This window comes from Trypanosoma cruzi, genomic scaffold (assembly GCF_000209065.1).
Source record: "Trypanosoma cruzi strain CL Brener 1047053516747 genomic scaffold, whole genome shotgun sequence".
NCBI lineage: Eukaryota > Euglenozoa > Kinetoplastea > Trypanosomatida > Trypanosomatidae > Trypanosoma > Trypanosoma cruzi.
In genome coordinates this window covers 49,371-75,267 of record NW_001849531.1, presented here as the reverse complement: position 1 = coordinate 75,267, position 25,897 = coordinate 49,371, and the positions used below count along the sequence as shown (strand labels likewise).

Genomic DNA, 25,897 nt, shown 5'->3' with positions numbered 1-25,897 from the left:
GACGTGGCAGAAGATTGGTTGGCGTCACGCATCCACAGTACAACACATCAGCATCTTCGTAGCCACTGCAGTCATTATTCTCACCTTCCAAGACGGCTCAAGCACTGTGAGACCGCACACAGAAGCAGAGACACTGACTTTCACGCACGGGAGAAGACGCTCTCCGGAAAACGGCATCAATCAACAGAAAGTAGGAGCGAACGGAATCCCAAGTGCTGCAAACAAAGAAAACAACAACAACTTCATTCTCCACGGCCGTGTACAGAAGGCGAAAACGCGAGATATAAACATGGAGGTGCACACACGTCTCTGATATTCGTAAATATGACCACCTGAGGTTCCAAGTGCTTCTGGCGGGGTCTTGCCCACTTTTGCCCTGCCGTACAACAACGAAGCCTCACCATCCCGCAAAGCAACGTCAGGCTGTGCAAGAGCAGCAGCCGCAGGCGTGGCAGAGACAACAGCCGCGGCTACTGAAAAGTGCGTGGATGGATCCGCCGTCGCATTCACTGTTCCAGACGCCGACAGGAGACAAAGAAGAACTCGCACCATCAGTCCGTGCCTTCTGCTTCCATTGCCCACGCAAAGCACGTGGAAAACAAGAGTCATGCGGACAAAAACAACAACTTCACATACAACACTAGCGAACTTGTCAGAAAATCGCTCCTTTTTTACTTTTTCCAGATGTTGCCTGGATGCTCTTCCTGTCAGACTTTTAGCGTCCGTCAGGTTCCCCATCTGTTGTGTCATTTGGCAAGCCCGTTTCTCATACTTCGTGCTCGCAGCGACAAATTCGACAGTCATGTGATCAACAGTCACTCCGTTCCTGTTGATGTCACCCGCTGATGCTCATGACAACAGACACTTCTCCTGGGCTCCTCATGCCTCTCTCAAGTCAGGAGGTCATTGGCAACACGGGAAAGCATGCGCCTCGCCACCCCCCATCCCCCTCAAGCACAAATGCCGGTGGCCACGCCGAGAAATCTGTGTTGACCTGGTAGTTTTGCTCTCTCCGTTACTTGCAATGCGCTTATTCATGATTAACGGACTGTCCGCGCCGGTTTGCGCCAGCAGGGTAGGATCAGAAGGAGTCTCATGCACCGAGTCCCCCAGCCATGATGCCTGTCAACCATCAACAAAAAAAAAAAAAAGTGAAAAACGATGGTTTTTTGGGCCTCTCCAACGCCCTTGGGACCCCCGGTCATGTTGATTGCTGCAGGAATATACAAAAAGGAATCCCCAGCAAAGAAAACTCCGTGACTACAGTTGCCGTCCCTCCTCATATTTCACAAATAACAGGTGCAAACAACATTGATCCAACCCACTCCCTGCACGTGCATTGTGCACTTCAGCACAGCAGTCAATGTTCCCAAGCAAAAGCCCCAATCTAGAAATGAATTCCGCACGACACACCAGAAAGAAAGCCGTTATCCGTGAAAGCTTCCGGCGTGGCCAATTCCATCTCTTCCCATCGCCAATGGAGGGAATACATTACTGTTGGCCACGGCACGGCGGAGTAACAGTGCGGCAACAAGGAACAGCAACAGCGACAGGAACCCCCACCGAAGCAGTGGAGAATGAAGCAGAAACGCCATCCTTTCTTTCCCCCTTGTCCCACATCGCAGCACCGCATTTCCTTCACCAGACTCACAGGGCACCGATACCATCATCAGTATGCCATTCATAATCTGGGTGTATGTGGCTAAAATCATCGTCCTGCATCAGCGTCAGGTGGAGAACGCAATAGCGACATTCCTCCTCATGTGGGTGCCACGGGGCATCGATACGGTGTTCGTTGGCCCCCGGCGCTTTTGATATCCATGGTATCAAAAAAGGAAAAAAAAGAAAAAAACAAAAGGCGCGGCACACAACTTGAAAATAAGAGAAAAATCAAAGCCAGAAAAGATAGCTTCGGGGGGTATCGGGCAGTCTACTCAAGTAAGGCCCACATCTCATTTGTCTCCCATAACACGCCACGCCGCCTTCTGCCCGTCTTCCCCCTTGACGTACCAACTGCCGTCATCGTCATGTCGTCTTTCAAATTCATCACGCGACAAATGTCAGTTACTTTGCCTGTACTTTTTATTCACGCACCCTGCATGGCGGGAGGTGTCTTTGTCTGCTCAATCGGCCAGCATGAGCCCATTATTCCACGGTGAAATTTCTGCTGTATTTGCTTGTCAAAAGGAGAATGGTGAGATGCCTACGCTTAGACAGGTACACAAATTGAAAACATTCAGTCACTCCCCTAGGCCGGTTTCTTCTTCGACGAAAGCCGTGGTGCCGCTGCGGCAAACAAAGCACTCTTGTTGACTGGGTTGGGCACAGTGAGTTCCAGAGCCAAGGCACGCGTCACATCACTCCAAGAACGTCGTCCAGCAGTCGGCACAACCGACGCAGCATTTTCTCCCACCTGAAGCGTGTATAAGGAAAGAAGATCAGTCGAGCGAATTTCACCAAAGTTTGCCGCACCTGCCGCTGGTGCTGGTGACGAAGCAAGCGATGGCGGCGTCGCCCTGGTGCCCTCAAACATTTTGTTGGTCAAATCGTCGCAGTACGCTCGCCACACAGGCGTCCCCTCCTCCACCACAGTCTGCAGCACTGTGTGCACCAACTCAGCGATAATGTTCTCCATCACGTGTGTGCCGAGCACATTCAACACGAGCTGCTCTGCCGCCGCCCGTGTGGCCACGCTATGTGATCGATCCTGCCGTGAGTACATCTGCAATTCGCCAAGGCAGCTGAAAATAATAACAGTTTTTTCCTCTTGGCGGAGACGCAGCGTCTCCTCCGCGGCATCGTCGCATTCCCGTGCGATGTCACTCTCCCCATTTTTTCGATTCTCACTCGGCCCCTCCACGGCATCACCCGTCGCAGAGTCGTTTAAAAGCGTCCGCCGCATATCAAGTTCGTCAAAAAGGCGGGCAAGACGTCGTTTCGATAGAATGTACTGTACGACGCTGCTTAGCTCCACCGCCTCCAGGCGTGGCATAAGTCGCGCGACACGATCCACGGTCTCTTGCTTAGCGTAGCTTTCGCCCACCATCATGAGGTTGACAAAGGCATCCTTCGTGACAACAACCGACCTAACCCCGTCGCCGTCCACAGAAAGCGTTGGGATGGAGTGGCGCAATATCCCCTGCTCCTGCAGATGACGTATCGTAGATGCCAGCCGGCCACGGCGACGATCCTCCTTTTTGTGTGTCACCTCGTCAATATACCCAAAGTCCAGGCGGATGTGTTTCCACAGCTGCTGCATCATCGCATCGTGCCGCTCAGGAGCAACGTAGGTTCTGCAAATAGCGTTGCGGGCAATATGCGAAGCACCGGCAACGTGCTTCCCCCACGAGTCATACTCCACGTCGCACAGAAGACAAGTGGCTCCTCGCATCGCTGTCGTAAGCACCACAGCAAAGTGAACGCTCACTCCATGCGCGGAGGCGCGTCGCATGGCAACTGATTGTGCAGCACGCTCCACCCTCTGTGAGCGACGTAAACAATTTTTCTTGGAAAATTTTTAAAAGAAGAACCTCAAGCGAAGGCAAAAGATGTCGTTCTCTTCCCCTCCTTCGCGCCTCCTTCTCTCTCTTTCTCTCTCTCTGGGTCTCGTTGCCTCCTATTTTGGGATCCTTCGCAGAACGAGGAGCGAAGAATGAGAAAAGATAAAGAAAAAGCAAACATAAAAACAAAAACAAAAAGGGCTTTTCTGCAAAAAACAAAAGGCCACAGTTCCGTCGGGCGCGAACGACCCACGCCACACCGCAGTCGTACACAACACGTCTTTTTGTGTCGGCGAACCAAACAAAAATAAATAATAAAAAAAGTAGCAGCCCGACGAGACCACCAATGACAAAACGATGCGACAGAAAAACTAAATAGCGAGAACACAGCCCGTCATTTCGCCTGCCAGGCATCCACCTCGGTTATGCCCAGCCCACAAATCAAACGGACAGAGTCGCACCCGCACAGACAAAAAAACAGAGACATTTTGTCGCAATTTTTCTCCTACTCCGTCTCTTGTGTGCGCTCTGCCTTCTCTCCCTCCGTCCCCTTATTATCCTCATTACGCCTTGAGAGAAGTCTTGAAGTGGTTCTTGATTCTGCGGTTCACCTCCTTCAGGTAGCGGCAGCGGCCTGTGCCAGTGCGACGGCGTTTGATGGCCTTGACGGACCAATTGTAACGGCGGCGGCTCGCGCGTGGGTAGGCGCAGGCCGCACAGCGCTCCCACTGAACGTGGTATGCGTTGCGGCCGCAGCGGCGGCAGAGGATGTGGGTGCGCCCATGGCGCTGGCCCATCGACGTGGTACCCTTCGTCATCTTCGGGTCTGGCCTATTAGAAAGAAAGGAAGAAGTAACACGGCAAGAATACGAAAAAAAAAAAAACCTCCAGGAATGCAAGACCACACACACACACACCACGCTGTGTTTTTTATACACAACGCAAAGAAATCCATTCCGTCTTTTTTTTTTTTTTTTTTTTCTTCTCTTTGAACCCTTGTTTATTCCTTCGTTTTAGAAAGAGAGGAAGGCTGCAACGCCCTTCTAGCCCACACAAACCCAGCGATTTGCGGGCCTAGGCGGCACTATCACTTCATCATCCGCGTCCTTATCCTCATTTCCCTCTTCTTCTTGCGCCTCCTGACTAATAGCCTTCTCTCTTTCCCTCTCCTCCGCGCAGGATTTGGTATCTTCTTGAGGTGTGACGGGAATGTGCCATGTGAGGGGCTTCAACTCTTGTATGCACTGCGCATACGACTCGGGCATCACCCAATGCAGAAGCGTGCGGCCATCCTCCCGAGAGCACTTGAACGCGATGCGATGCCGATCCCGCCAGCGGGCGAAGAAACGAGGGCTAAGCAGCTTAAAGTGATGATCTCGCATGAGATCGTTGGTTAGCACCCAGACTGTCTTTTCAACCAGACTGCCGGCGGCGGTGGCGTCCGTCGGTGTGGTAAGTTCCAAAGCCGCGTACAGCCAGCAGAGATCATCGTTGAGGCCGCTCGGGGTGCAGTACAGAATCCCCTCGCGTCGCCACTTGGCGACGATCACTTTTTTTTCTTCTGTCATGTTCTTCGGCTCACAGTGTCTTTCGTGCAGGAGGATCAACGGCTGCATCCCACGACGTTGTGCCTCCTGCACCGCAAGATCGATAAGGTGGAAGTTCACGGTAACATCCACAGCACCATGTTTCATCCACGTCACATCCTTCGGCTTGATCTCCTCCGCCCTCTTGCCGCGCGCCAGCAACAGTGCCCGCTTCGCTTCCTCGTACCAGCTGCTCAGGCCGTAGTAACCCAAGTTAGCCCCGTCAATCAGCACGTCGATAAGTTGCCCGTGGGTTGAGATAAACCGTCTCCATGCCTCAAAGGCCACCTTCACACGTGTAGGGTTGCCTCGTGGTGCCATCATCACAACGTTCATCACATCACTTAGAAGCCTTTCCTTCTGTGCTGCGGTGAAGCGATGGCCTCTGAGCACACACCCGCAAAAGGAGCAAGTGCCGGGCTCTCGGGTGGTGTCGTCGTGTGGGAATTGCACCTCTGCCATGCGAAGCCCCGCCGCTTGCGTCCACGGACAAATCACATCCGTCACCATCGCCTCCGGCACGGTCAGCACATGCTCTTGCATCTCCCGCAGCATGAAATGCAGTGTAGACACCGGCTCACGAACTGCCACGCAGAGCCGACCCAGTTCAACGTATTCCGCTGCACGCAATTCAATACCCTGCCTCAATGCCTCTTCGTAAACGGCGAACGCCATGCAACGATCTCCACGCCCACACCAGAAGGCCAAAAATACTGAAACGCTGCGAAGACGCAGAAGCTTTTTAGAAACCATGAATGAAAACATTTGCGTCGCAGCAGGGACGTCGCCCACGGCACACTGAAGACGAAGTATAACGGCAAGAACGCTTTCATCTGTCCATGATTCCACCATCTGTGACGCCTGCACTTTTCGCACCAGTTCAATGCCGATACTCTCCTTGTGTCTTTTCTCACAGAGGAACAGGGCACTCGCAAATGCCTTCATCGAAAAGACTGAGTTCTCCAGACCAACAGAAACTTCTTGTGCCACCTCATCAACATGACCCTTGCCGACAAGCTGCCCCACTCTGCGCTGCAATTCCTCGGCTGGTGAGGAACTCTTCCACCGCACAAGTTGGGAGGATGTCGGGTGGCCAAAAGTGAGGCTGGAGAGAGCAACAAGGTTCAAGCCGCGCTTCATCCAATCATGAGCCCTCACAACCTCCTCCTTCCCCCTTTCTTCCCAAGGCAGAGGAGGGAAGAAAAAAACGGCAAAAACACACACTAAAAAGCAACGGATGTGAGCACACGTTTATTACAAGAGAAGGCACAAAGGGAATAAACCAACACACACGTACATATATATATACATATTTAGCATTTCAAACGCGTGTAGCTTTGGCCTGCACCGCTCTTCATATTGGAAAAACAAAGACGCAAAAAAGGAGACGTATTCTGTCTTTTGTTGTTGTTGTTTTGTTTTATTTAAAAAAAAAAGAAAAGAAAAAAAGGCGATCCAAATGAAGTTGAGAAGGACAAGCAAAAACATTAACGGAATAAAAGGAAAAAATGAGGTATACATGCAAATAGATACATATTCACATATGCATACACAACATAAGCCTCAGGGAGGAGAGTAAGAAAAGAAGACAAAGAGAGAGAGAGAGAGAGACGTAGCCAAGAAGAGTCTCATCTCGACAGGCTTCGAAGTTTTCCTGAGAGAAACACCACGACAAGCTGCATCGCCCAAAGCACCAGAAACAGGAATAAAATCCACATGACAAAGCAAAACAGGGCCACATTCCCATTACGCACAATAAGAAATCTACAACCACCATCAAAGGTGTAATATTGATAAATGAACAGTGAAATCTGCAGCGGAGTCAACGGCAACAAAGCCCACATCAAACGGAAGACGCTTTCACGACTTAGCAGAAGCAGAAAGAATAAAACTAACAGAATTACGATGGAGGCTCCCGCCATCGCCATCGTCGTGATGGACGTTGTCTTGCAATCCGCCACACTTATCGCCCCCAGTACCAAAAAAGAAACGTTCAACTCAAACAGGAAAAGGCACAAAACATGTATCATACGCACAATCGCCGAATACTTCTCTATGATTCGTTCCCTCTGATATCCAAAACAGGCAAAACCAAAGCAATTGATAGAGTCATACATTGCAAGGGCTCGAAGCATACGCAATATGGACACCAAAAATGTAAGAATGGCCGACGCCGTCAGGAGCTTAAAGAAGTGCTGCTTCGGAGTCGGGAGAAGTTTCTTATTGTCGACAACCACAATCGATTGATAAATAAATTGTGGCATCGCCACGCAAAGGGCAAAACAAAGACTAGATAAAACCTGAGCAGCAACAATATCGTGTAGAATGACAACATACTTTCCACACCGATTGGCCTTTCGGTACCGCACATATGTGAAGATACTAACCAAGTTGTACAGCGGTACCACCGGCACCACGAGAAGGTGCGGAGAGGGAAAGGCACAAATCATCTTGCCATACACAGCGTTCCTTGCCTTTCCACGCATCAAAAATATCATGCCAATAAGGTGCGCTGCGTACCCGATACCATACACAAGGGCTGTGTAGTATCCAAATACACCTTCAAACCTCTCATCATTAAGAGTGACCCATTCTATCAAGGCAAGAATAATGCCGGTGATGCAAAAAATCTCCAAAACCGTGCTTAAAATCATAGTGAAAAAATCAAAGTAACAGGTCGAGTGAACATAATTTAAACGAATAGAATTGAGTCGACCGGGTGGTAAAACATGTGGGTACTCGCACAAGAGCTTCAAAAACTCAAATCCACTATCCTTCATAACCGCATAACGCTCTGGGCTAAGACGTACAAAATTCAGTTTCAGCAGTGACGGAAGGTATTCATAGAAGCTCAGTGAAACTCTACCAGATTCAGAGGAAATAACAGTGTCTACACAACGCTGAATCTCCGCATGTACAGTTTTGTCCTCAAGATCAAGACATCGGGAATCAATAATCATACGGACAAGGTATGGGTTAAGCCGTGCCTCCTTCAGTTCATCGCCTGTCACGGGATTTTCCTTGGACCTGCTTGACAGGGCAGCAGCGACAAGGTGGCCAAAGCAGTCGCTCGGATTCTTGCAATAGGCCTGCAAAGTAGAAACAAGATCAATCTCGATACGTGGAGTTTCCAACTCCTCCTCTTCTTCTTCTTCCTCCTCGTCAGGTAGATCATCAAGAGTAAGATGGGTAATGTGGTTAGGGGCGTCAAACGGCTCAGTCAAGCCGTTGGTGTGCACAACCTGCAGCAAAGACGCGTCCTGCGAGGGATTCCCATTCCCCACGGGCGGCTCCAACATCCTCTCCAGGAGATGACCAGCACTAACAGCAGCATTTAGAAGGGCCTTCACTGCCTTATTTTGTATGGTACCCCAGAGCCTCGTCTGCTGCGCATCGCTCTCCTGTGCGTTACGTGATGTGTCTTGATGCTCTTCTTGAGGACCAAACGGATCGTTGGATGCGACGCTCAAATCCACCGCCGACCGAGCAGTGACAAATGCTGAGCTCTCCGCTGTTAACATCCTAGAATCGTCGTCCAAATCGCGCGGCGAGCCTCCTAAAAGGCACACTGGCTTTACCGATATATCCGAGGAGCTGTGAATAGACAAATCATCGGACATGTTCTAACAGAAAACAAGCAAATCCAAAAAAAAAAAAAGACGCCTACACTCAAACACTACACCTCTTCTTCTTTAAACCTTCTCTTTAGCCTTCCTCCAGGAGCGGCCCCACGCAGCTATCGGTGCCGTGAGTTAGGCGTCAATTCATAACAAAAAGCCGTTCCAAGAAGACACGACGCAGAAAAAAAAGGCAGATAAGCACAAAAAAAAAAAACAAAAAAAAAAAAAAAAAAAAGGAGTGGAGGTGGAGGGATCAGGGCCAAAGAATCATCTGCAGTGCATCCACGGATCTTCTTACAATACGGAAGGAAGAATTACCCCATCCCACCACCATCACTACCACAGTTAGTAAGCACCTCGTCCCATTTTTCTTTTCGTTTAATTTTTCAACTCATTGCCTACTTTTTTTCCCCCTTTCCCATTCGTGTTGTTTGGTTCGGTTGGATCCTTTTCTTTCTTTACTCCTTCTTTTCGCCTGAAAGCTACATATCACTGTTTCGTTTTAATCAGCACAACACAACTGGCGGTTTTTTAAATCCTTTTCTTCCATTCTTCCCCTTCCCTGTACGCGTGATGCATACATAGATGCGTATGTAGGCGTTTTTCAGCGTACACTACCTCTGCCTTCAGTGCTTTCATTTAATTTTTGTTGTTGCTGTCTTTTCGAAGGCTTCTTCCGAAAGCCAAATGTGCCTACTTTGTCCAGTGGCGCGTCTTACTTACTTGGAGGCCCCGGACTTCGAGAACAGGGAAGACAGCGAGGCCTCTTGGTGCAGATTGTCGATCGCCCGCCCAAGCAGCGGTGCTATTGTGAGGACCGTCAGTTTGCTGCACTTTTGGGAGTTGATGTTCTGCGCAATAGAGTCCGACACAACGAGTTCACTCAATGCCTCGCAGTTGTTGATGCGCTCGCACGCCGGATCCGTCAGGATGCCGTGGCTGGAGCAAGCCACCAGGCGTACCGCCCCCATCTCTTTCAGCAGGTTACACGCCTTACAGAGTGTGCCTGCCGTGTCCACCATGTCGTCTACGATGATGCAAGTATACCCGTCGACATTACCAACGGTTTGCATGGAGTCAACCTTGCCAGCCTCTACACGTCGTTTAAGGATCGTCACGATGTGGCTGGCACCAATGCGATCAGCCAAGACATTAGCACGTTCCACGCCTCCCGCATCAGGTGACACCACAACGGTCCTCTCCTTGTCAAACCATGGTTGCCTCATTATGTAAGTCGCAAATTCAGGAAACATGAGAAGATTATCAACCGGCATATTCCGGAAAAACCCTTGAATCTGGCCGCAATGCAGATCCAGCGTCACAACGCGATCAACGCCCATGCACTGTATAAGCTGCGCCACAGCCGATGCCGAAATGGGCACGCGCGGCTCCGTCTTTCTGTCTTGGCGGCTGTAGGCAAAATAAGGCACAATGGCGGTGATGCGCTTGGCAGAGGAAAGCTTCAGTGTGTGCACCAGCAGCAAGAGCTCCATCATGGCAGTGTTGAGATCTGTTTGCTCATTTCCAGCCGTGGGTTGAATGATAAAGCAGTCATCACCGCGCACATCATCTAGAACCCTGATGTCCAGTTCCCCATTCGCAAATCGTTTGATCTCAGTGCGGCAGAGAGAAATATTCAAAGACTTTGCCACGCTTTCCGACAGGGCGGCGTTTGACGTGCCGGAAATAAGACGTATGCGGTACGACGTCTCAACTTTCGGTTTGCTGCGTTCACAGTAAAAGAAGGACTCTCCTGCCTCCACCCGCTGCCCACGTGGAACAGCGCAATTTTCTGGGCTCAGTTTCATTCTTCAGTTTGAGTGTGAGGATGTATGAAGGCACGTTCCTGCTTCCCCTAACGTGGATGTAAACGCGGAAACAGAAGAGAGAGGGAAAAAGAGAAGGGAAAAGGAAAAAGGGAAAAAAAAGAGGGGATAACACCATCAGTATCCACAGATATAGCACTCCAATCCCCATGTGGGATACGAGCATGCGTGTATGGAAGAAGTCAAAGCGTTAAAATGGAAGGGGAATCAAATAAAAAATACGGTAACAAATCGCCCATGTGATGAAACGAGAGAAAAATAACAGCCACACAGGAGACGAATTCCGCTCCCGTTTTTTTTCCCCCCACACAAAAATTGTCGCAGAAGCAGGCCGTGTACACAAATCCTGGTAAGCATGACAGAAGCCCAGTACTGTTCCTGCCACCCCATTTGCGAGCGTCAATGAAATTAGTGGCATTGCCTTCACCAAGAGCTTCTGAGCCCAAAGCGCTGCAACAGCGCCACACGGACGGCGTGCTAATTCACACTTCGGGCAGAGACAGCGATCCCATCCCCGCAGCGATCGCCACATATAAATGCCGGGGCAGACGCCATCCATATTTGCCTCAAAGCCAGCGGACGAACGCGGCATTCCATGCGCAGCCCCGCCAGCAGCACAGTTGTGCTCCTTGACAACCTCAGCAGCATTTGTGGGAAGTGCACCCACACGCCAATAACGGGCGCAACGGAAGCAAACAAAAAAAATTAACCAAAGAACCGACCGTCAGATGCAAAAAAAGTCCCTAATGTTAAAAGAAGAAGCGCTAACGACGGGGCAAGGTGACTAACAAACGGCATCTTAAGTCTTGCCAAAACAACCAACTGCTCAAAGCAGGTTCTGATCAACCCATTTCAAAATTCGCGTGGATGTGTGACAGCATCCAATCGTCCCTGTGTCGTTCACGTTCTCTGACGCGGCGCTCCGCCCCCCTCAGGTTTTCCTTCTTTCCGCGGTTGCAACGGCTGGCTGTCGCCACCACAGTTCCTTTACGGGTAAAATGGAAGGGAACACACACACACACAGACGCACAAAGGGACCAAAAAAAAAAGAGAAGTAAATGACGCAGTAAAGTGATGTACGTGTTTGTGCATCTATGGAAGAAAAACGCATGCACACACATGTCCACACATGCATAACAGAAGGGAACATAAAACAGAAAAAAAAAAAAAAGAAGAAGGAGAGGGGGAGGCTGTTTAATTCAAACGTCCTCGGTAACTAGTACATGAAGCGCATCCGTAGCGTGATTGCGGCATCCCGAGTGTTGTGCTGCTCTTCATTCATGAAACGCCGTGCCGCCTGTCCCATCTTCGGCACGTCCAAAGGGTGCCATTTGTTCTGCGCACGCTGCACATCCCGCCTCCTCTTTTCTTCCTCACGGGCGTCATGAGCCGCACAAAGAAGCCTGCAGCAGCCGCAGCCGCATACACAGCGACCACAGCACTGCCGAGACCGTGTTCTCCCAGGCATACGAAAAATAACTCCGGGAGCCAAAAGCCGATAACGGAGCAAAACGTCAAATGAACAAATCACAGAAGAAGAACAACAAAAAAAAAAAAAAGAAATAATGTGAAGAATGTAGCGTGGTTTCCGTGATAGACAAAAGCATGCAGGAGAAGACAAAACGCCTCCGCGTAAACCCCCATTCGAAGCGTCTCCTCATTGCGACTGATGAAGAAAAAAAAAGGAAAATGGAGAGAAAGAAGGAACACGATAAAACAATCTTCGCGCACATCTTCACAATTTCCGACGCGGAAAGACGCGTGACAAGAGGACACTCCGTGCAGCCATTGGAAGAAGAAATACATTTCGCTCAAAATTTTCACTGCCCTCCACGTCGCGGCGACAAATTTCTTCCTCCTCCATCATTGCAGAAAGTTTTGCCCATACTCCCGGCGATACAACCACATGAGACTCCTGCGACACGGAAGAAACGGTTCCGCGCGCCAGAATAAAATCTGAAATATTGTTAGCCGTCCCCGCCGCTGCAGAAGTGCCGGCTGCCGTTGGCCGTTGGTCCGCCCGAGAGGCGGAATCCATCAGCAAACTCAGTTTTATGGGCGACACATTTGGTGTTTCTGCAGTACTCGGTGGAAAAAACCGGTTGTCACTATTCGTCAAGCCACTCAAAGGCGATGATCGTTGAGTCTCTTTTCGCGGCACGGGCACCTCCACCTGTGCCGCAGAATACTGCATAGGTGTGTCCCACTGACGGTCGGTGTGCGATAGCAGCAACGCCATGGCGTCCATTACGGACTTTAGACACAACACACGTTGAGCGTGCTCCTGTTCTATTAACACGCAACGGCCGCTTTCTTCTTCATGTTCAATCATTCGCTGACAAATGCTCCCTGTGGCCCCCCCATCCTCGTCCCTCCGCAAAGAGCCGGCATAAAATGGCGCTGGTGACAGCCCTGTCATGCGCGCTACGGGGTCTACGTGCGTCCTGTGGCGTTGTGTAAATAGAGCTTCCCTTCGACGCATAAGTGCCACTACCGTCCGATCAGGAAGTATGGCGGTGTTCGCGTCAAGGAAGTGCTCTAGTTCTCTCCAATCACTGCTGTTCAGAAGCTTGCGCGCCTCCTCCGCGGCGCAAAGCATGCGTCTCTGCAGCGTCTCGGCTTGCTGAATGTCAGTTTGCATGTAGCGACGCAGCTCAGATGTTGCGAGGTGGACTCTCCGGAGTGCATCTGTCAATGCCTCCTCGTCGAGGCTGCGGCACGCTCGACGAAGTGGTTTCAGTAGCGATCCACACTCCTCGAGATGCTGAACGAGTGCTTTCCTGCACCTCAGCATGAGATCATTGAGGTAGTTGCTTTCTCGCCGTTGCTTCAGCGACGCGAGAGCGGTGTTCTGCGCACTGATGATCGCCTTCTCAAGTTGAACCACGTCTCCAGAACTGAGTGCGTCTTCTAGAAGCCTTCGCATGGTGAAATAAAACTATTTTCGAGCTCTTCCCCGCCTTGCTTTCTTCTTCCTTTTTTTTGTTTTTCTTTGCCCTGCTTCGTCTAATCTGCGGTGTTTCTCTATGCTTCGTTCCTTTTAAGCGTTACGGCGTGTGTGGATTCACACTGACGCCGCGGGGCCCCTCCAAACAAACAAAAAAAAAGGAGGGCAACTTGTGGCGCCGACACGCAAACGCAATCCAAAAAAAAAAAAAAAGGTGGAAAAAAGCAAATAAAAAGCCTCCAACTGTGTCGCCGTATGTGCAAAAAGAATGTGTTGTGCAAAAATAGAAGGACGATTCGCTGAAACGGACCACGCATGGACCGAGGAAAGCGAAGGAGTAAATGTTTAATCATGTTAGCATCGCCCGCGTAGCCGTGAGACGCAAAATATGTTTTCCCTCATTGCTTCTTATTTTTTTTTTTTTTTTTGCTCGTTCGTCCCTCTCGTTGCTGTTGGCTGAGCTCTTCGCGTTTTTGGTTATGTTTGTCTTGGCCAGGTATTCGTGTTGCCCTCAGTCCCCATGCTTTTTCTCTTTTCCTCCCGCCTAGGACTTCCGCCTCCTGTTTCTTGGCGTCGGTGAGCCCGCGGCCGCAGCCTCCTCGTCCGCTCCAAACTGCCTCCACCCCCGCTGCAGCCACTCAGGCAGAGTGGACTCCTCCTTCCAGGGGCGCAGAAGTTTACCCTCCTCCTGCCGGCCCAGCACGTGAAGCTGGAAGAGAGGCGAGCGCCACACTGTAAAGGGGTTCGTAGTGCACTGCAGCAACAGCGGGAAGGGCGTGCCCCACCGCGACGCCACGAAGTGGCCAACCGCGACCACTAACAACAACTTCGTAAAAAACAACGAGCGCCACTCGTAAAAGTCATAGCCAGCTACCGTCATCTGCTGTAATTCGTTCGAGTGAGCTTTCTTCACCTGCAGCGCACGAGTATCATTGCGCAACCAAATGCGGACAAACAGAAAAATAACCACAGCAAAAAGAGCCACATGCACCAGAATGAAGAGTTGACTGACAGTCTGCCGCACCTCCGGGTCCGTGGAGTCAATGCTCCAGTTCACAAGCAGCAGGATAACTGGGAGAAGTGGATTCATGGCAATAATGTTGGACGCCCCCGACCCGGTCGCCTCCTGGCCTACGTGTGGTTGCCTTGGCAATGGAAGAAAAGCCGGTGGAGGCCCTCCAGACTAAGGTTCGAGACGCCAGGATACAAAAGAAAACACGACAAAAAATAATTTAAAAAAAAAAGAAGAAACAAAAAAATAAATAAATAAATAAATAAATAAATAAATAAGGTGTCACCAAGAACGCAGCAAAACCGGTGGTCAAAAAAATGACGCAATAAAGAAGCAGAAAACAATAAACTTAAATTTATTGCCACAAACGCGGTATTAGACGCTTTAAATTCAGAAAAGACCGAGGCAGGGCTCCCGTTCCCCACCATCAATACTTTTACCCTTTCCTCTCTTTTTCCCTGTTTTTTTTTTTTTTTGTTGTTGTTGTTTTTGTTGTTTCGTGTTGTGTGGCCTCGCCTCTTCTTAATTTTTATTTTGACTATGCTTTTTTGTTTGTTTGTTTGTTTGTTTGTGTGTGTGCCAATGCAATTCTCTTCATTCATTTTTTCCCCCTTCTTTACTTGTCTCCCCTCCTCCAGTCTCTCCTACTTCATGAGCGAACGCCAGTTCATGGGCCGAAATAGGTGCAGCCCCGAGTAATCGGTCGTAATCACCATGCCGGGGACCTGTGCATGCCAGTGGGCCTCCTTCGGGTGTTCAAGCCCTTGGTGCTGAAACATCAGCTGGTCAGGAACGCCGGTCAGGTCCGGTCGCCCGAACAGCTCACCAATCACCTCCTTCTCCTCACTAGGATCGCGCTCAAGGCTGAGATCCCACAGTGTGCACTGACCATCGTCTCCGGTCACGAGCAACACACTCTCATTGTGCAGAGAAAATTCCACCGATGTGATGCTTCCCCTGTGCCACGGCAACCGCTGAATTGGAGTGGCCGCAGAGACCTTGCGGAGATCCCACACGGCAACTGCACCGCTATCAGCACCAGTGACTAGCAGGTGTGAAGCTTGTCGCGCCCTGTTCCAATCCGCAACGTTGATGTCCGTGGAGTCAGCTTGCCAGTGAATCTTACTTTTCCGCATGTCACGGGTGTCCCACACCTCCACCACGCCGCCGACACGAGTGGTGATGAGTACATCGGACTGTGTGGGGCTCCACTGAATCTCCTCAATGGAAGGCGTTTGTGTATCGCTTGTGTTGCTGGCAGCTGCCCGCCAGCGACCGTCATCAGAAGGCTGCCACACGAACAAATTTCCCCCACAGTCTCCAGAGGCAAAGACGTTCTGCGCAACGGGACTCCAGTCCAATCCATACCCTTCTGTTCTGTGTGCTTTTGATGGAGTACAAAAGACTAAGGCAGAGGGCTTTTTCTGCACGGGATTTTTTAACTGTTTCTTCGCCCAGTTCGCGTAATCACACAACATGTTGACGTCATTTTCCAGATCGAACACCTGCACATGCCCGGCATCGGACCATACGGCCACTAAGTTTGTATTGTGATGGGCACAACGGAGACGATTTGCTGTGCCGTAGTGAGAAATGGTCCGATGCTGCACAATGGGCTCACCGTTGTTGAATTCAACGCCCTCGTCCTCATCCACGTCATCTTCGCTATCCCCCTCATCTCCAATGTAGCTGTCGTCGCTCTCGCTGTCACTGTCACCATCGTGTTTCGTCCGGCAAATATTTTGGATGCGCAACACGTAGAGTTGATTCTTGGAGAGCTCGTCTGCCTGTGAACCGCACACCAGCGTGAGTGAGAGCGGGTACTTGCTGTGATTCGCGGTGTCTCTGTCCCGCAGCACATCAAAGGAGAGAGACGGGTATTCAGTGCGCAACTGAAAAAAGGAGTCATACGCCTTGTTGGAGTAAACGAGCTGCTGCGGCCCTTCCTCTGCCTGGTCGCTGCGCCAGACAGTAGGCACGGCCTCCTCACCATCATCGCCCCCCTCATTCAGTTGCTGCTGCTGCAGCGCACTATCGTCAAATGTTATGCGTCTAAGGCCTTTCGTCACCGCATCCGCCTCACGCTGGAACTCGGCGTAATCCTCGTCTTCATCCTCACCCTCGTCGATTATCTCCTCCTCCATCATCCCGTCCAGTCCCTCGTCTACACTGCCGTCCTCCTCCTGTTCATCGTCAGTTGTGTCCTCCCACTCCTCCTCCTCGCTCTTGAGCGCAAGGCCCCCTGCGACGGCCTCCTGCTGCAGCCGCCTTTTCTTCTCCTCCGCCTCTTCCTCCGCTCGATCACGCAGTCGCCTGCGGGTAACGGGAACACCGTCGTTCCCTGCGCGGGCCGCACGCTTGACGCCTCTCCGCATCGCTTCACTCACGTGTACACACAATGCAAACAAAAGGGTCAAGGCAGAAAACAAATATGCAAACAGTAAAAACGGTGAAAGAAAAAAGGCAACACACATGGAGAGAAAGTCGCATGTACTCACACACATGCGAAGTGAGGTGAGAATGAAAAATAAAATGCGGGCAGTTCACCCAACGCAAAAAAAAAGGCCAAGAGTTTTTTTCCTCCTCACTCGTTTTTCCCTCTCGCATTTGGCCCCATTCACGTTTACTTTAACGCGAGACATTGCGGTGCGTGCGTATTTTTGCACCGCCCCGGTAGCAGAACTAAAAAAAAAAAAAAAACACACATGAACGTCTCCATCACCAACACCAACACCAGCGCTACGGCTACTAAGAGCCACAAGGACTCGACCCTTTTCTCCTTGTTTTCTTCACACGTGCTTACACGGTGCCACCACGCAGACGCTCCAGTCGCTCCATTATATCTCGTGTTTCGTCATCTTCCCTCCACATCAGTCCTCGTCGCCACCACCGGACGCACTTGACTGTGCAAAGGCACCCCGCTCATCTTTGAGCTGATTTCAAGATTATTTTCGGCCGCAATCTGGTCCATAAGGGAGTCCACCTCCCCGACAGGCACGGTACCCGCCTGTGTGCTTTCAAAGGCAGCGTCCATCGTACCGAGGTTGACATCGAGCGTGCCTGTTTGTCGCTCAAACTCATCCATCACGTGGGCTATTTTCATTGGGTCCATAGACTCCATCACCTTCGCCATCCCACGCACGGTGCTCGCCATCGACTTGTTGACTGCCCGCATCTGCTCCGCTGTCTGTATGCGTGACACCGCGGCGTCGATGCGGGAGGCAAGGCGAAGATAATTCAGCGACTCGTTTTTCTTCCTAATGGCGTTTTGTGCGTAGATGCGGGCAGCCTCCGGGTTGCCTTTTTCAAGTGCCTTTTTGACAAGGAGCTTCTCCTTCTCACTCGCCCGCTCCGCGGCGTTGGCACTTTTGTTCATCTGTTTCATCGTGAACTTCATGTTGAATATGATATCAAAAATTTTATCGCTGCTCATCTTTCGCACCGCCAGACAATGACTACAAATCACCGGCACAAGAACAGTTGCCACACCACTAATGAGTCACCACAACGACTTCCCCATGAGAGCAAAGAGAGAGTGCGGAGCGGGCAGTAATGGTCATCGATGACAACAGCTGAGCGAGGAGAGGAAAGAAAGGGAGAGACACAGCAGAAACCACGCACTTTTGACGCCATTCGCGTTCCTTTCGTCCCGTTGCGAGCCCCTCTTCTGAAGCATCTAAAAACTCCTTCGCTCAAATAACAAAAAAAAGACATAAAAAAAAAAAATTTTCCCCCGTCTTCACTCTCTATCCGTCTGCCGCGGCGCGTGACTCATGCAGCATGGCGTACAAAAGCGGCACCGACGCTGGTGCTCCGGTCATGTTCAACTGCGCGGCAAGAACAGCACGCGGAACAGGCGCCGATGTGTTCTTCGCCGAGCCAGACTCCACGCGGAAGACCGACAGCGAGTGTTCCATCCCGTTGAACGCCATGTACTCTTTGATCAACTCGTTGAGCAGCAAATTCTCCGGCGGAACCGGCGGTCTGTTCGATGACGCGCCGTCTTCATGCGCGGACGAGTCCTGCAACGCGTGAAAAATCGCAGCACGCAGTTCCGCCTTGACGTGATCCATCACGCCCTTCGTCTCCAGCACCTCGCGCATTGCCTCCTTCAGTGACTCCTGCCTCGCCATGGCCATCGCCGCCGCCGTCGTTCCTTCCGCCCACGGCAAGCTGCAAACAACCACCTCAAAAAAAAAGAAAAAAAAAGAAAAAAGAGATGACGCAGCGCATTCATGTGTGCATGCGGGTGGATAAAATGGGTGGGTGCTGAATAGAAACCGCAGAGAATTGCACAACACAATAATTGAAATTTAAAAAGGGAGAAACAGACGCACACACACACAAATATAACAATATATATAAGAAGAGAGAAAAATTAAAGAAAAATACGATAAAAGTGACAAAAGAGAAATAAATAAATAAAAGAGACAAATGCCACTTTACTACAAATTCTGGGCATTTTTCCTGCATAAATCATTCAGCCACATTTCTGCCTCACGTGAAATACGACACCCCGTCACGCTGCATTCCAGTAGTCGCTTGCATCTACTGCACAAGAGACGCACAGACTCATCGGTCACGGTAGTTCCGGAGAGATCCAGCGACTGCAACAGCGGGCATGTCTCTATCAAAATCTTCACCTCCGCGTCTGTGACATTCGCTTTTCCCTTGAAACTCATGTACGCCACAAGGCGGCCAAGCCCCTCCATCCAAAGCTGCAACTCCTCCTCTGTGACGTGGCCCACGCCAAGAGAAAGCAGCACACGGACGCGTGTCTCCGCGTACAACTGCTTCCAGGAGCCGCTGTAGCTACAGTACGCCTCCTCTCCCTCACCCACCTCCTGGAGGTAACGCAACCACCAGAGAACATCAAAGCCGCCAACGACTGCAGGGCCGCCCAGCGACTCCATCCGAAGCCAATCTCGTACGCCGTACAAAAATAAAAATTGCATGCCGTTTATTGCTTTCCGAACACCGTTCGCTTCTTCTTCACCAAAATGACCCGTTTCGCTGCAGTACACCAAAGGTAAAAGCCGAATGGCAATGAGAGGTGTTTGCAGTTCTATTGACATATTCAGCAAATTCCGCCTCTCTCTCTCGTCCGTCGGATGCATATCGCGCAGCTGTGCGGCGACCTCTTGCTCTGGCGCATTCATATGATCTCCAAGCACTTTCAGCTCGGCATAGCCAATCTCCGGAAATGATACACGTGGCTGCTCACCCTGCAGCAGCAAACAACGCAAAGGATCCATTGAATACAAATAAATTTCGCGCCGCTCCTTAGAAACAAGAGTCACAATTTGCTGTGGAGTGGCAGAGATGGTAGCGGTGGCGGCTTTTCCTGGGATCACCTTCTTCTCCTCTTTGCCAGGTTCGTCACTGAGGAAAGTCTTTTCACTCTTATGAAGAGCGTCGTTGTAAGCGTGGATGCACTGAGCCAACTCTAGGCCATGCAAAGCAGAGTTGGCGACACGCAAAAGCTCCTGCAGCTGGTTGGCGTCCGTTGCAGCACGTGCGAGGCACACGCGAAGTCCGTCGCTGCCGCTTCCAATGTATTGTGAGGAGCCTGCGTGAAAGAGCGGCTCTGGACCCTCCACCGACGCATCCAACGCCTCATCAAACATGGATTTAATAGGCCTCGCCCTGAACATCTCAATCCACTTCCTTATGAACTGCTCTCGCTCGGCCCAAGCCTTCTCCTCCGCCTCCACACGTAAGGCTTCTAGCGCGGCCCCATCCACCATGTTCTCAGCAGCTTCAACACATGATACCATCGTTTCTGCAATGCGCCCGAAATCTGCAACAGTCCCGCCTGCTGCAGCCAACTCAATCAGATCTTCAACAATCTCACGGGCAAAGAGGTAAGAATCTTCAACTTTGTTCTCACCCGAAACAAACTCCATCAGTGTGCAAGGAAGCTCGTACACAGTGGCAGAACGCGCAGCAAAGAACCCACCATCCGGTGGTGCTTCATCAAAGCCACGCAACGTCAGTGACAGTTTGTTCACATCCTCCATCTGGGCGATATGGCTTGGGCAGCCTTCCCTGACGGCGTCGTCCATTTCCCGAAGACGCTGCAGAACAGCCGCGCAATCCTTTTTACCGGTAGATCTAAGCTGCAGCAACAAAGATTTCATCTCAAACGTCTTCGGATCTGTTGCAGCCGCCTGGTTTGACACAGCGACATCCACCACCTCCTCCACAGAGAGGGAGACGCCAGGATATTCAACTTCCTCCACTTCCCCCGCATCCTCCGTATTTGTTCCTGAGTTCCACAAAAGCTTTCCTGCGTAGCGCTGCACAAGCGTCCGGCCATCTGTCTCAGCCCAAATGGCAAGAGTCCTTGCCCAGCTGAATAAGAGTGCGTATTTTTCTAACTCCATCGCATGGAACATCGTTTCACTTGTAATATTCAGGCGGATCGACTCGTCCGATGTGAAAGGCTGTGTTGTGGAGCACAAAATCCGATAATTGCGATCTGCCTCATCGGCAATAAACCCATACACACCACTCCAGTAGCGCCGCTGGTGGTGATCATCGACCAAACGTACAAGCTTAAATGTCATGGGCACAATACCTTTGGGCGGCTCAGGAACTCTCTCAATGTCTTGCAACGGTGGTGGATAGTAAGACACGGCAAAGAAGGCGTGAATAGTCTGCTCCTCATCCAACGCAAAAAGCTCCAAGTCATAAAACTGTTGTATCTTCAGCCCTACAGCGGTCTCTAACGCCTTTATTGCGTACCCTACTTTGCTTTCAAACGGCGCACGCTCATCCAAAGGGACAGAAATATCCGCCACAGTGGGTAAACCAAAGGTTTGTGTTGTTTTATGTCGGTAATTTAAACTTTGCAGCCATCGCCATTGTAACAATGACGGATGTTCTCCACTTACCTTCACCAACGGCGGCAGGTTTCGATTGCACTCGGGGACAAGCATCAATGCCCCTTCCGCGTTCACCGAGGCAAGAAAAAACCCCACGTAAAAACCCGGCGACAGACGTTGTGTGAGGCTCTTTTGATAATGGACCGCAGCGTTCAGGTAGCGGACACAACGGCGATAGCCAGTGGGCAAAAATGCCACGCGCGCATTCTCCGAGCACATCAAAGTCTGCGTGTACGCGCGCAGCTCCAATTCGCGGATATCACGCCATACGCCCGCAGCAGGTGAAATCGCTGCCTCGGACTCCACCTCGCAGAGAGTGAGAATCAAAGTTGTTCCGACCTCGGCCTGAAAAATTGGGGTATCAAAAACGCATCCTAGTCTGGGAAACACCCTTCTTTCTTTTAGACGTCTAGCAGCTCGTAGAAAGCGAGCCTTGAATGACTCCCCACCGCGCTCCTTGTAGAGGGCTTCCCACTTTTCAAGATTCTCCCCCTCAGCCCAATTCGCATCGGTTCCACCAACGCGAAGCACCCACCGATAGTTCTCCGAATCCGCTGCGACTTGTTGGATTTCCTCATGCGTGGGTTCGCGCTGAATGACCTCCGCAATCCAGCCCCCAGCCTTATTCGTAAAAACCCTCTCGCCACAGAAGCAGATCACCGCCAAGTATATGCCCGGTGGAAGACGGTATTCTGCACCCCGTGCTCGCCTCTCTTCCAGCAGTGAGGCCTCGTAAAAAGCAGCCGGCGAGTGACTCTCGGGCTTAAAACACGGTTCAAATAAAACGTCTGGAGTTTCGTATCTTGAGCTCCATTTCAGCATAACGCGATCGGTGTACTCGAGAAGAACAGCAAGATGTGAGCACGTTGCCATCGTTTTAGGAATGCGCCTCCCCATCTCCTCCAAGCCTTCATACAGTCTTTGGGAGAGCGTCGCATCAATGTATGGAGTGGGGCATTGAATAATTTCCTCCACCACACGCAAATGATTCACCACAGACGCTGCAGAGATGGAAACACCGTCTTTGGTAGTCAACATTTTCATGGAATTGAGCCACTGCAGTGCCACCTTGTCTCTTCCCTCTTTTTTCATCAGGCATCGACGCAATTGAGCAAAATTATTCTTCATCAAATTGTCACTGCAATCAGTTGCAGAGAGAATGGTGTTCACCACCTCAAATAACATGAGATCTCTTTCAGAGGTGTAATGGGAAGCGAATTCCACGCTATACGCTCGCATCCTTACAACTCGATCACAATCATTGCCTTCTCCGTACATGGAAGCCATTGCTGCTTTTAAAGCGTCGTGGAGCCAACTGGCTGTTTCCTTGTCCTTGAAAGAGGCCAAAAACTCCACCCCATCCACGTGAAATGAGACTCTCTGGTGCGAATCAAGATTCATCTCCACTGAGCCCAGCAATGGGTAGGTGTAAAGAACAACGGCCTCTGTCGCAACATCAAATGGTTCCAGTACAAAAAAACAAAACGCCCCCGTCCAGTCCCGCGCAACGACAAACAAGTGTTTTTTAGGGCCTTCACGTCCCTCGTAAACGGTAACGGCGCACAGGACACGGACTTCTCCTGAACCAGCAGCTGCAAAGGTTGTCGCCTCTAGCCGAGATTCGATACAACCACGACGTGCGGATGGACAAAGCAAGAGAGCAGCATAATATGGATTCCGTAAAAAACGTGCCCGTGGAAGAAAAGGTGACGAAGGTGATGAAAAAAACTCGTCACTTTTTTTCTCGTTGCTCCTTCCCTTCTGCACCGACGCAGCGGCAGTGGTCGTGGCGATAGGAGACTTTTCTCCCGCTTTGCTTAAAGCGTGCCCTTTGCGGTCAAGCTTTTCCTGCTGCAGCGATGTGGCGGCATGCTCTCTCGTCGATTCTTTTGCAGTCTCTGGCGCATGCCGCCTTCCTAAGAAGAGCTCACACTCCCTCACGGCGGCCCGACTTAGCCATTTTTGCGATTTTTCAGCATCATACTTTTGCGCGCCGCTTGTTGCCATGTACTCATTGGCAATGTTCTGAACCATACGCGACCTTTCCACCTCCGTGGCGCCGTCCATGTCAGCGAAGGAAACAAAACATTCGTCCAACGCCTTCGCTGCCGCCAGCCGCACAACAGTCTGCTCTGTTTCGGGCCACTCCTTTGCGGCATTAAATGTCTTCTGCACCTTCTCTGCGTGGCCATACACCGACGAGTTTTCGGGCAGTTGCCATCGTGTGACTGCTGGGTTGTCCCACTTGGCGTAAACCAGGTCACCGCTCTCCAGCGTCATTTCCCCCCATTCATCTCCCACCGTCCCCCCCTCTTGTTTCCACACTGAAACCTGGCCGCCACCAAAGGCCCCTGATTCATCATGCCGCTTCACCCGAGAGTACACCGTCCCGCCCACTTTGATGCGCCTTTCGGCGTGAGTGGCCTCTTCTGCACGTTCATTCCCCTTCTCCGTGTCCTTCCGCATGGTTTTGGCACCTGCTCGACTCTTAGAACCATCGCCTCCGTCCGGCACAGTGTAAGATGTCTGCGTCTTGTCCCAATTCAGTTTGGCCGATTTCCTCCTTTGTTCGTGAATCATTAATTCTGGACTCAATTGACAATTTCCAGAGCATAAGTTTAACCGCCGTTTTATTCTAATTGCAATGAAAGCGACGCAGCTTACTGGTTGCAAGATGCCCGTCTTCCCTTCTTCGGGCACAGAAACACATACACACACAGGGAGAAAAAAAAAAAAAAAGTGCACTAAAAGGTTTCAGAAAGGAGCAAATGCAAAAAGCCAAAAAGAAGCAATAGACCAAACGACACGCTTACGCCATTATGTCAGTTGGTGGAATGCAATTCCGAAAAGCTGGCATTTCCCCAGCATTTATCCTACGCCATTTTCTCCATGCCCCTTTGCTTGGACTATGCCTCTCTTTTTTGTCGCCTCCCTTCTTTTTTTTTTTTTATCACGTGTTAAGTTCAGTCTGTGATTTCCATGGCATTGCAATTCATGTGCAGCGACACATAAACAAAAAAAAAAAGCCGTTGTTTCAACAGATCTAAGCGCTGTCCTGCTGCAGTTGATGTCACGGCAACGATAAACGCCAGGTGAAGGTGCCATCTGCACTCTAAGGTCTACTGTTAGAAGGAAATGATCCGGCGGACCAGTACAAAAAGTGCCGCCAAACTAACTCCAACAAGCGCTAGCGTTGCCCCATTAGTAATGCCCCACTGGGGAGTTCCACCGCCCTCAGTGCCGTGATTCGGCGTCAGTCTCTTAGATCCCGCACCTCCCGAAAAGTCGGGAGGTGCAGAGTTGATCCCGACAGCAGATGCCACCACGGGGCGTTTGTCCACAGGTTCAACTCCTAGGGTGGCTCTCTTTTCAGCCTTCTCGCAATTCACGCTGGATTTAATTGCTACGCTCTCTTCCGCCGCCGGCAGCTTCGGAGCACTAAAATTCATCAATAGGGCGTGGTATTTATTGGTTTCCCTGTTGAGTGCCAGACAACGTCGGCCATTAAGTGAGATTGCCAAGAGCACGTGGGGTGACGCGAGCTTCTCCTGCGCGCTGTCAACCAACACCTTTTCATTCTTGTACTCCAGCTTGTGAATAGTGTCACCGCCACGCAACCCCACGAGCACCTTGCGGGACGAAAGTGAGCATGCCAGCAGAAGCGATGATGCGCCCCCCTTCTCCACACCCGCTTGGGCGATGGGGAAAAGTTGATCAAATTGCCCAATCTTTTTGACACTGCTTTTGGTCACGTAAAAAGCCTGAACCGACCCATCGTTGTAGAGTGCCAACGCAAAGTACCCCACACCAACAACAGTAATCAGGCGACGGTCCTGTAGAGACAAATTGACGGAGTCTACCATGCGATTCTTATCCAAATTCCAGTACTGCACGATTTGGGTCGGCCCATGCAACAGCCCCAGACGATTCCCCTGAAAAAGGGCAATGGTAGCGGGATCAGAAACAAAGAATTTAAGCTTTCCACTCTCGCACAAGTATATTGAACAGCCGGCGGGGCCGCACATCACAAGATGCCGCAGCCCTGCCCAAAGCAACTGCGTCACCCGCGCAGTCATCACCTCGCCCAACGCGTCGCCAAGCTCATTGTCCGCAAAAGTGTACAATCGAACAACACACCGATCCTGGCCGGATGAAGGCGGAAACGCCAACGCCATGATGCGCTCATCCTCTCTGCACGCAAAAGCAACCACCTCGCCGCCGTATACAATCTGCGCCTCCTGTTGTGTGCCCTTCTCTAGCAGAAACAATTGCCCCTTCCCGCTCACAAAGAAAAAACCCCCGCGTGACAGAGCGCCCATTTAAAAAAGGGGTGCCAAAAGAAATATATATTTATATTTATATTTATATTTATACAAGAAAAAAACAGCACTACAGAAGTAGCACTGAGTTTGTTTATTCCCTAAGTTCCTCTCTCTCTCTCACCCTGCTTTTGTTTTTGTTTTTCCCCTTTTCCTTTATTTTGCCCTAACGCAGAAACAACAAATAAAAGAACAATGCA

The 25,897-nt window shown here is 50.8% G+C and overlaps 13 protein-coding genes and 1 pseudogene across 13 annotated transcripts, besides 19 other annotated features; all 14 read right to left on the bottom strand.

Moving 5' to 3' along the window:
• Positions 1-151: part of a sequence feature (areas merged during assembly that could not be assigned to a particular haplotype. This can correspond to areas where the two haplotypes were merged or to regions with more than two copies in the genome that were merged during assembly.) that runs on past the window's edge.
• Positions 152-1,228: a sequence feature (areas not merged during assembly with more than two copies in the genome that could not be assigned to a particular haplotype).
• Positions 181-804, bottom strand: Tc00.1047053510431.290 (uncharacterized protein; the record flags this gene model as incomplete). The annotated part of the gene is made up of 1 exon (XM_814122.1): positions 181-804. The coding sequence occupies one exon, from the start codon at positions 802-804 to the stop codon at positions 181-183; it is 624 nt and encodes a 207-aa protein (XP_819215.1).
• Positions 1,229-9,767: a sequence feature (heterozygous, Esmeraldo-like haplotype).
• Positions 2,249-3,451, bottom strand: Tc00.1047053510431.280 (RNA editing complex protein MP46, putative; the record flags this gene model as incomplete). The annotated part of the gene is made up of 1 exon (XM_814121.1): positions 2,249-3,451. The coding sequence occupies one exon, from the start codon at positions 3,449-3,451 to the stop codon at positions 2,249-2,251; it is 1,203 nt and encodes a 400-aa protein (XP_819214.1).
• Positions 3,556-3,601: a sequence feature (GA-rich).
• Positions 3,670-3,698: a microsatellite.
• On the bottom strand, positions 4,064-4,318 carry Tc00.1047053510431.274 (60S ribosomal protein L37, putative; the record flags this gene model as incomplete). Its single annotated transcript, XM_814129.1, has 1 exon — positions 4,064-4,318. One exon carries the CDS (start codon positions 4,316-4,318, stop codon positions 4,064-4,066), a length of 255 nt encoding a protein of 84 aa, XP_819222.1.
• Positions 4,462-4,490: a microsatellite.
• Positions 4,544-6,226, bottom strand: Tc00.1047053510431.270 (hypothetical protein, conserved; the record flags this gene model as incomplete). Its single annotated transcript, XM_814120.1, has 1 exon — positions 4,544-6,226. The coding sequence occupies one exon, from the start codon at positions 6,224-6,226 to the stop codon at positions 4,544-4,546; it is 1,683 nt and encodes a 560-aa protein (XP_819213.1).
• Positions 6,652-6,697: a sequence feature (CT-rich).
• Tc00.1047053510431.260 (hypothetical protein, conserved) lies at positions 6,715-8,706 on the bottom strand (the record flags this gene model as incomplete). Its single annotated transcript, XM_814119.1, has 1 exon — positions 6,715-8,706. The coding sequence occupies one exon, from the start codon at positions 8,704-8,706 to the stop codon at positions 6,715-6,717; it is 1,992 nt and encodes a 663-aa protein (XP_819212.1).
• Positions 8,909-8,941: a microsatellite.
• Positions 9,426-10,514, bottom strand: Tc00.1047053510431.250 (phosphoribosylpyrophosphate synthetase, putative; the record flags this gene model as incomplete). The annotated part of the gene is made up of 1 exon (XM_814151.1): positions 9,426-10,514. One exon carries the CDS (start codon positions 10,512-10,514, stop codon positions 9,426-9,428), a length of 1,089 nt encoding a protein of 362 aa, XP_819244.1.
• Positions 9,768-9,982: a sequence feature (haploid, Esmeraldo-like haplotype).
• Positions 9,983-17,659: a sequence feature (areas merged during assembly that could not be assigned to a particular haplotype. This can correspond to areas where the two haplotypes were merged or to regions with more than two copies in the genome that were merged during assembly.).
• Positions 10,584-10,644: a sequence feature (CT-rich).
• On the bottom strand, positions 11,749-12,153 carry Tc00.1047053510431.245 (annotated as a pseudogene).
• Tc00.1047053510431.240 (hypothetical protein, conserved) lies at positions 12,268-13,458 on the bottom strand (the record flags this gene model as incomplete). The annotated part of the gene is made up of 1 exon (XM_814150.1): positions 12,268-13,458. The coding sequence occupies one exon, from the start codon at positions 13,456-13,458 to the stop codon at positions 12,268-12,270; it is 1,191 nt and encodes a 396-aa protein (XP_819243.1).
• On the bottom strand, positions 14,024-14,569 carry Tc00.1047053510431.230 (hypothetical protein, conserved; the record flags this gene model as incomplete). The annotated part of the gene is made up of 1 exon (XM_814149.1): positions 14,024-14,569. The coding sequence occupies one exon, from the start codon at positions 14,567-14,569 to the stop codon at positions 14,024-14,026; it is 546 nt and encodes a 181-aa protein (XP_819242.1).
• Positions 14,702-14,723: a sequence feature (AT_rich).
• Positions 14,728-14,769: a microsatellite.
• Positions 14,934-14,989: a sequence feature (A-rich).
• Positions 15,039-15,067: a microsatellite.
• On the bottom strand, positions 15,136-16,866 carry Tc00.1047053510431.220 (hypothetical protein, conserved; the record flags this gene model as incomplete). The annotated part of the gene is made up of 1 exon (XM_814148.1): positions 15,136-16,866. One exon carries the CDS (start codon positions 16,864-16,866, stop codon positions 15,136-15,138), a length of 1,731 nt encoding a protein of 576 aa, XP_819241.1.
• Tc00.1047053510431.210 (vesicular protein trafficking mediator, putative) lies at positions 17,346-17,924 on the bottom strand (the record flags this gene model as incomplete). Its single annotated transcript, XM_814147.1, has 1 exon — positions 17,346-17,924. One exon carries the CDS (start codon positions 17,922-17,924, stop codon positions 17,346-17,348), a length of 579 nt encoding a protein of 192 aa, XP_819240.1.
• Positions 17,660-18,068: a sequence feature (areas merged during assembly that could not be assigned to a particular haplotype. This can correspond to areas where the two haplotypes were merged or to regions with more than two copies in the genome that were merged during assembly.).
• Positions 18,069-25,897: part of a sequence feature (areas merged during assembly that could not be assigned to a particular haplotype. This can correspond to areas where the two haplotypes were merged or to regions with more than two copies in the genome that were merged during assembly.) that runs on past the window's edge.
• On the bottom strand, positions 18,238-18,630 carry Tc00.1047053510431.200 (hypothetical protein, conserved; the record flags this gene model as incomplete). Its single annotated transcript, XM_814146.1, has 1 exon — positions 18,238-18,630. One exon carries the CDS (start codon positions 18,628-18,630, stop codon positions 18,238-18,240), a length of 393 nt encoding a protein of 130 aa, XP_819239.1.
• Positions 18,682-18,707: a microsatellite.
• Positions 18,937-23,958, bottom strand: Tc00.1047053510431.190 (uncharacterized protein; the record flags this gene model as incomplete). The annotated part of the gene is made up of 1 exon (XM_814145.1): positions 18,937-23,958. One exon carries the CDS (start codon positions 23,956-23,958, stop codon positions 18,937-18,939), a length of 5,022 nt encoding a protein of 1,673 aa, XP_819238.1.
• On the bottom strand, positions 24,504-25,697 carry Tc00.1047053510431.180 (hypothetical protein, conserved; the record flags this gene model as incomplete). Its single annotated transcript, XM_814144.1, has 1 exon — positions 24,504-25,697. The coding sequence occupies one exon, from the start codon at positions 25,695-25,697 to the stop codon at positions 24,504-24,506; it is 1,194 nt and encodes a 397-aa protein (XP_819237.1).
• Positions 25,719-25,751: a sequence feature (AT_rich).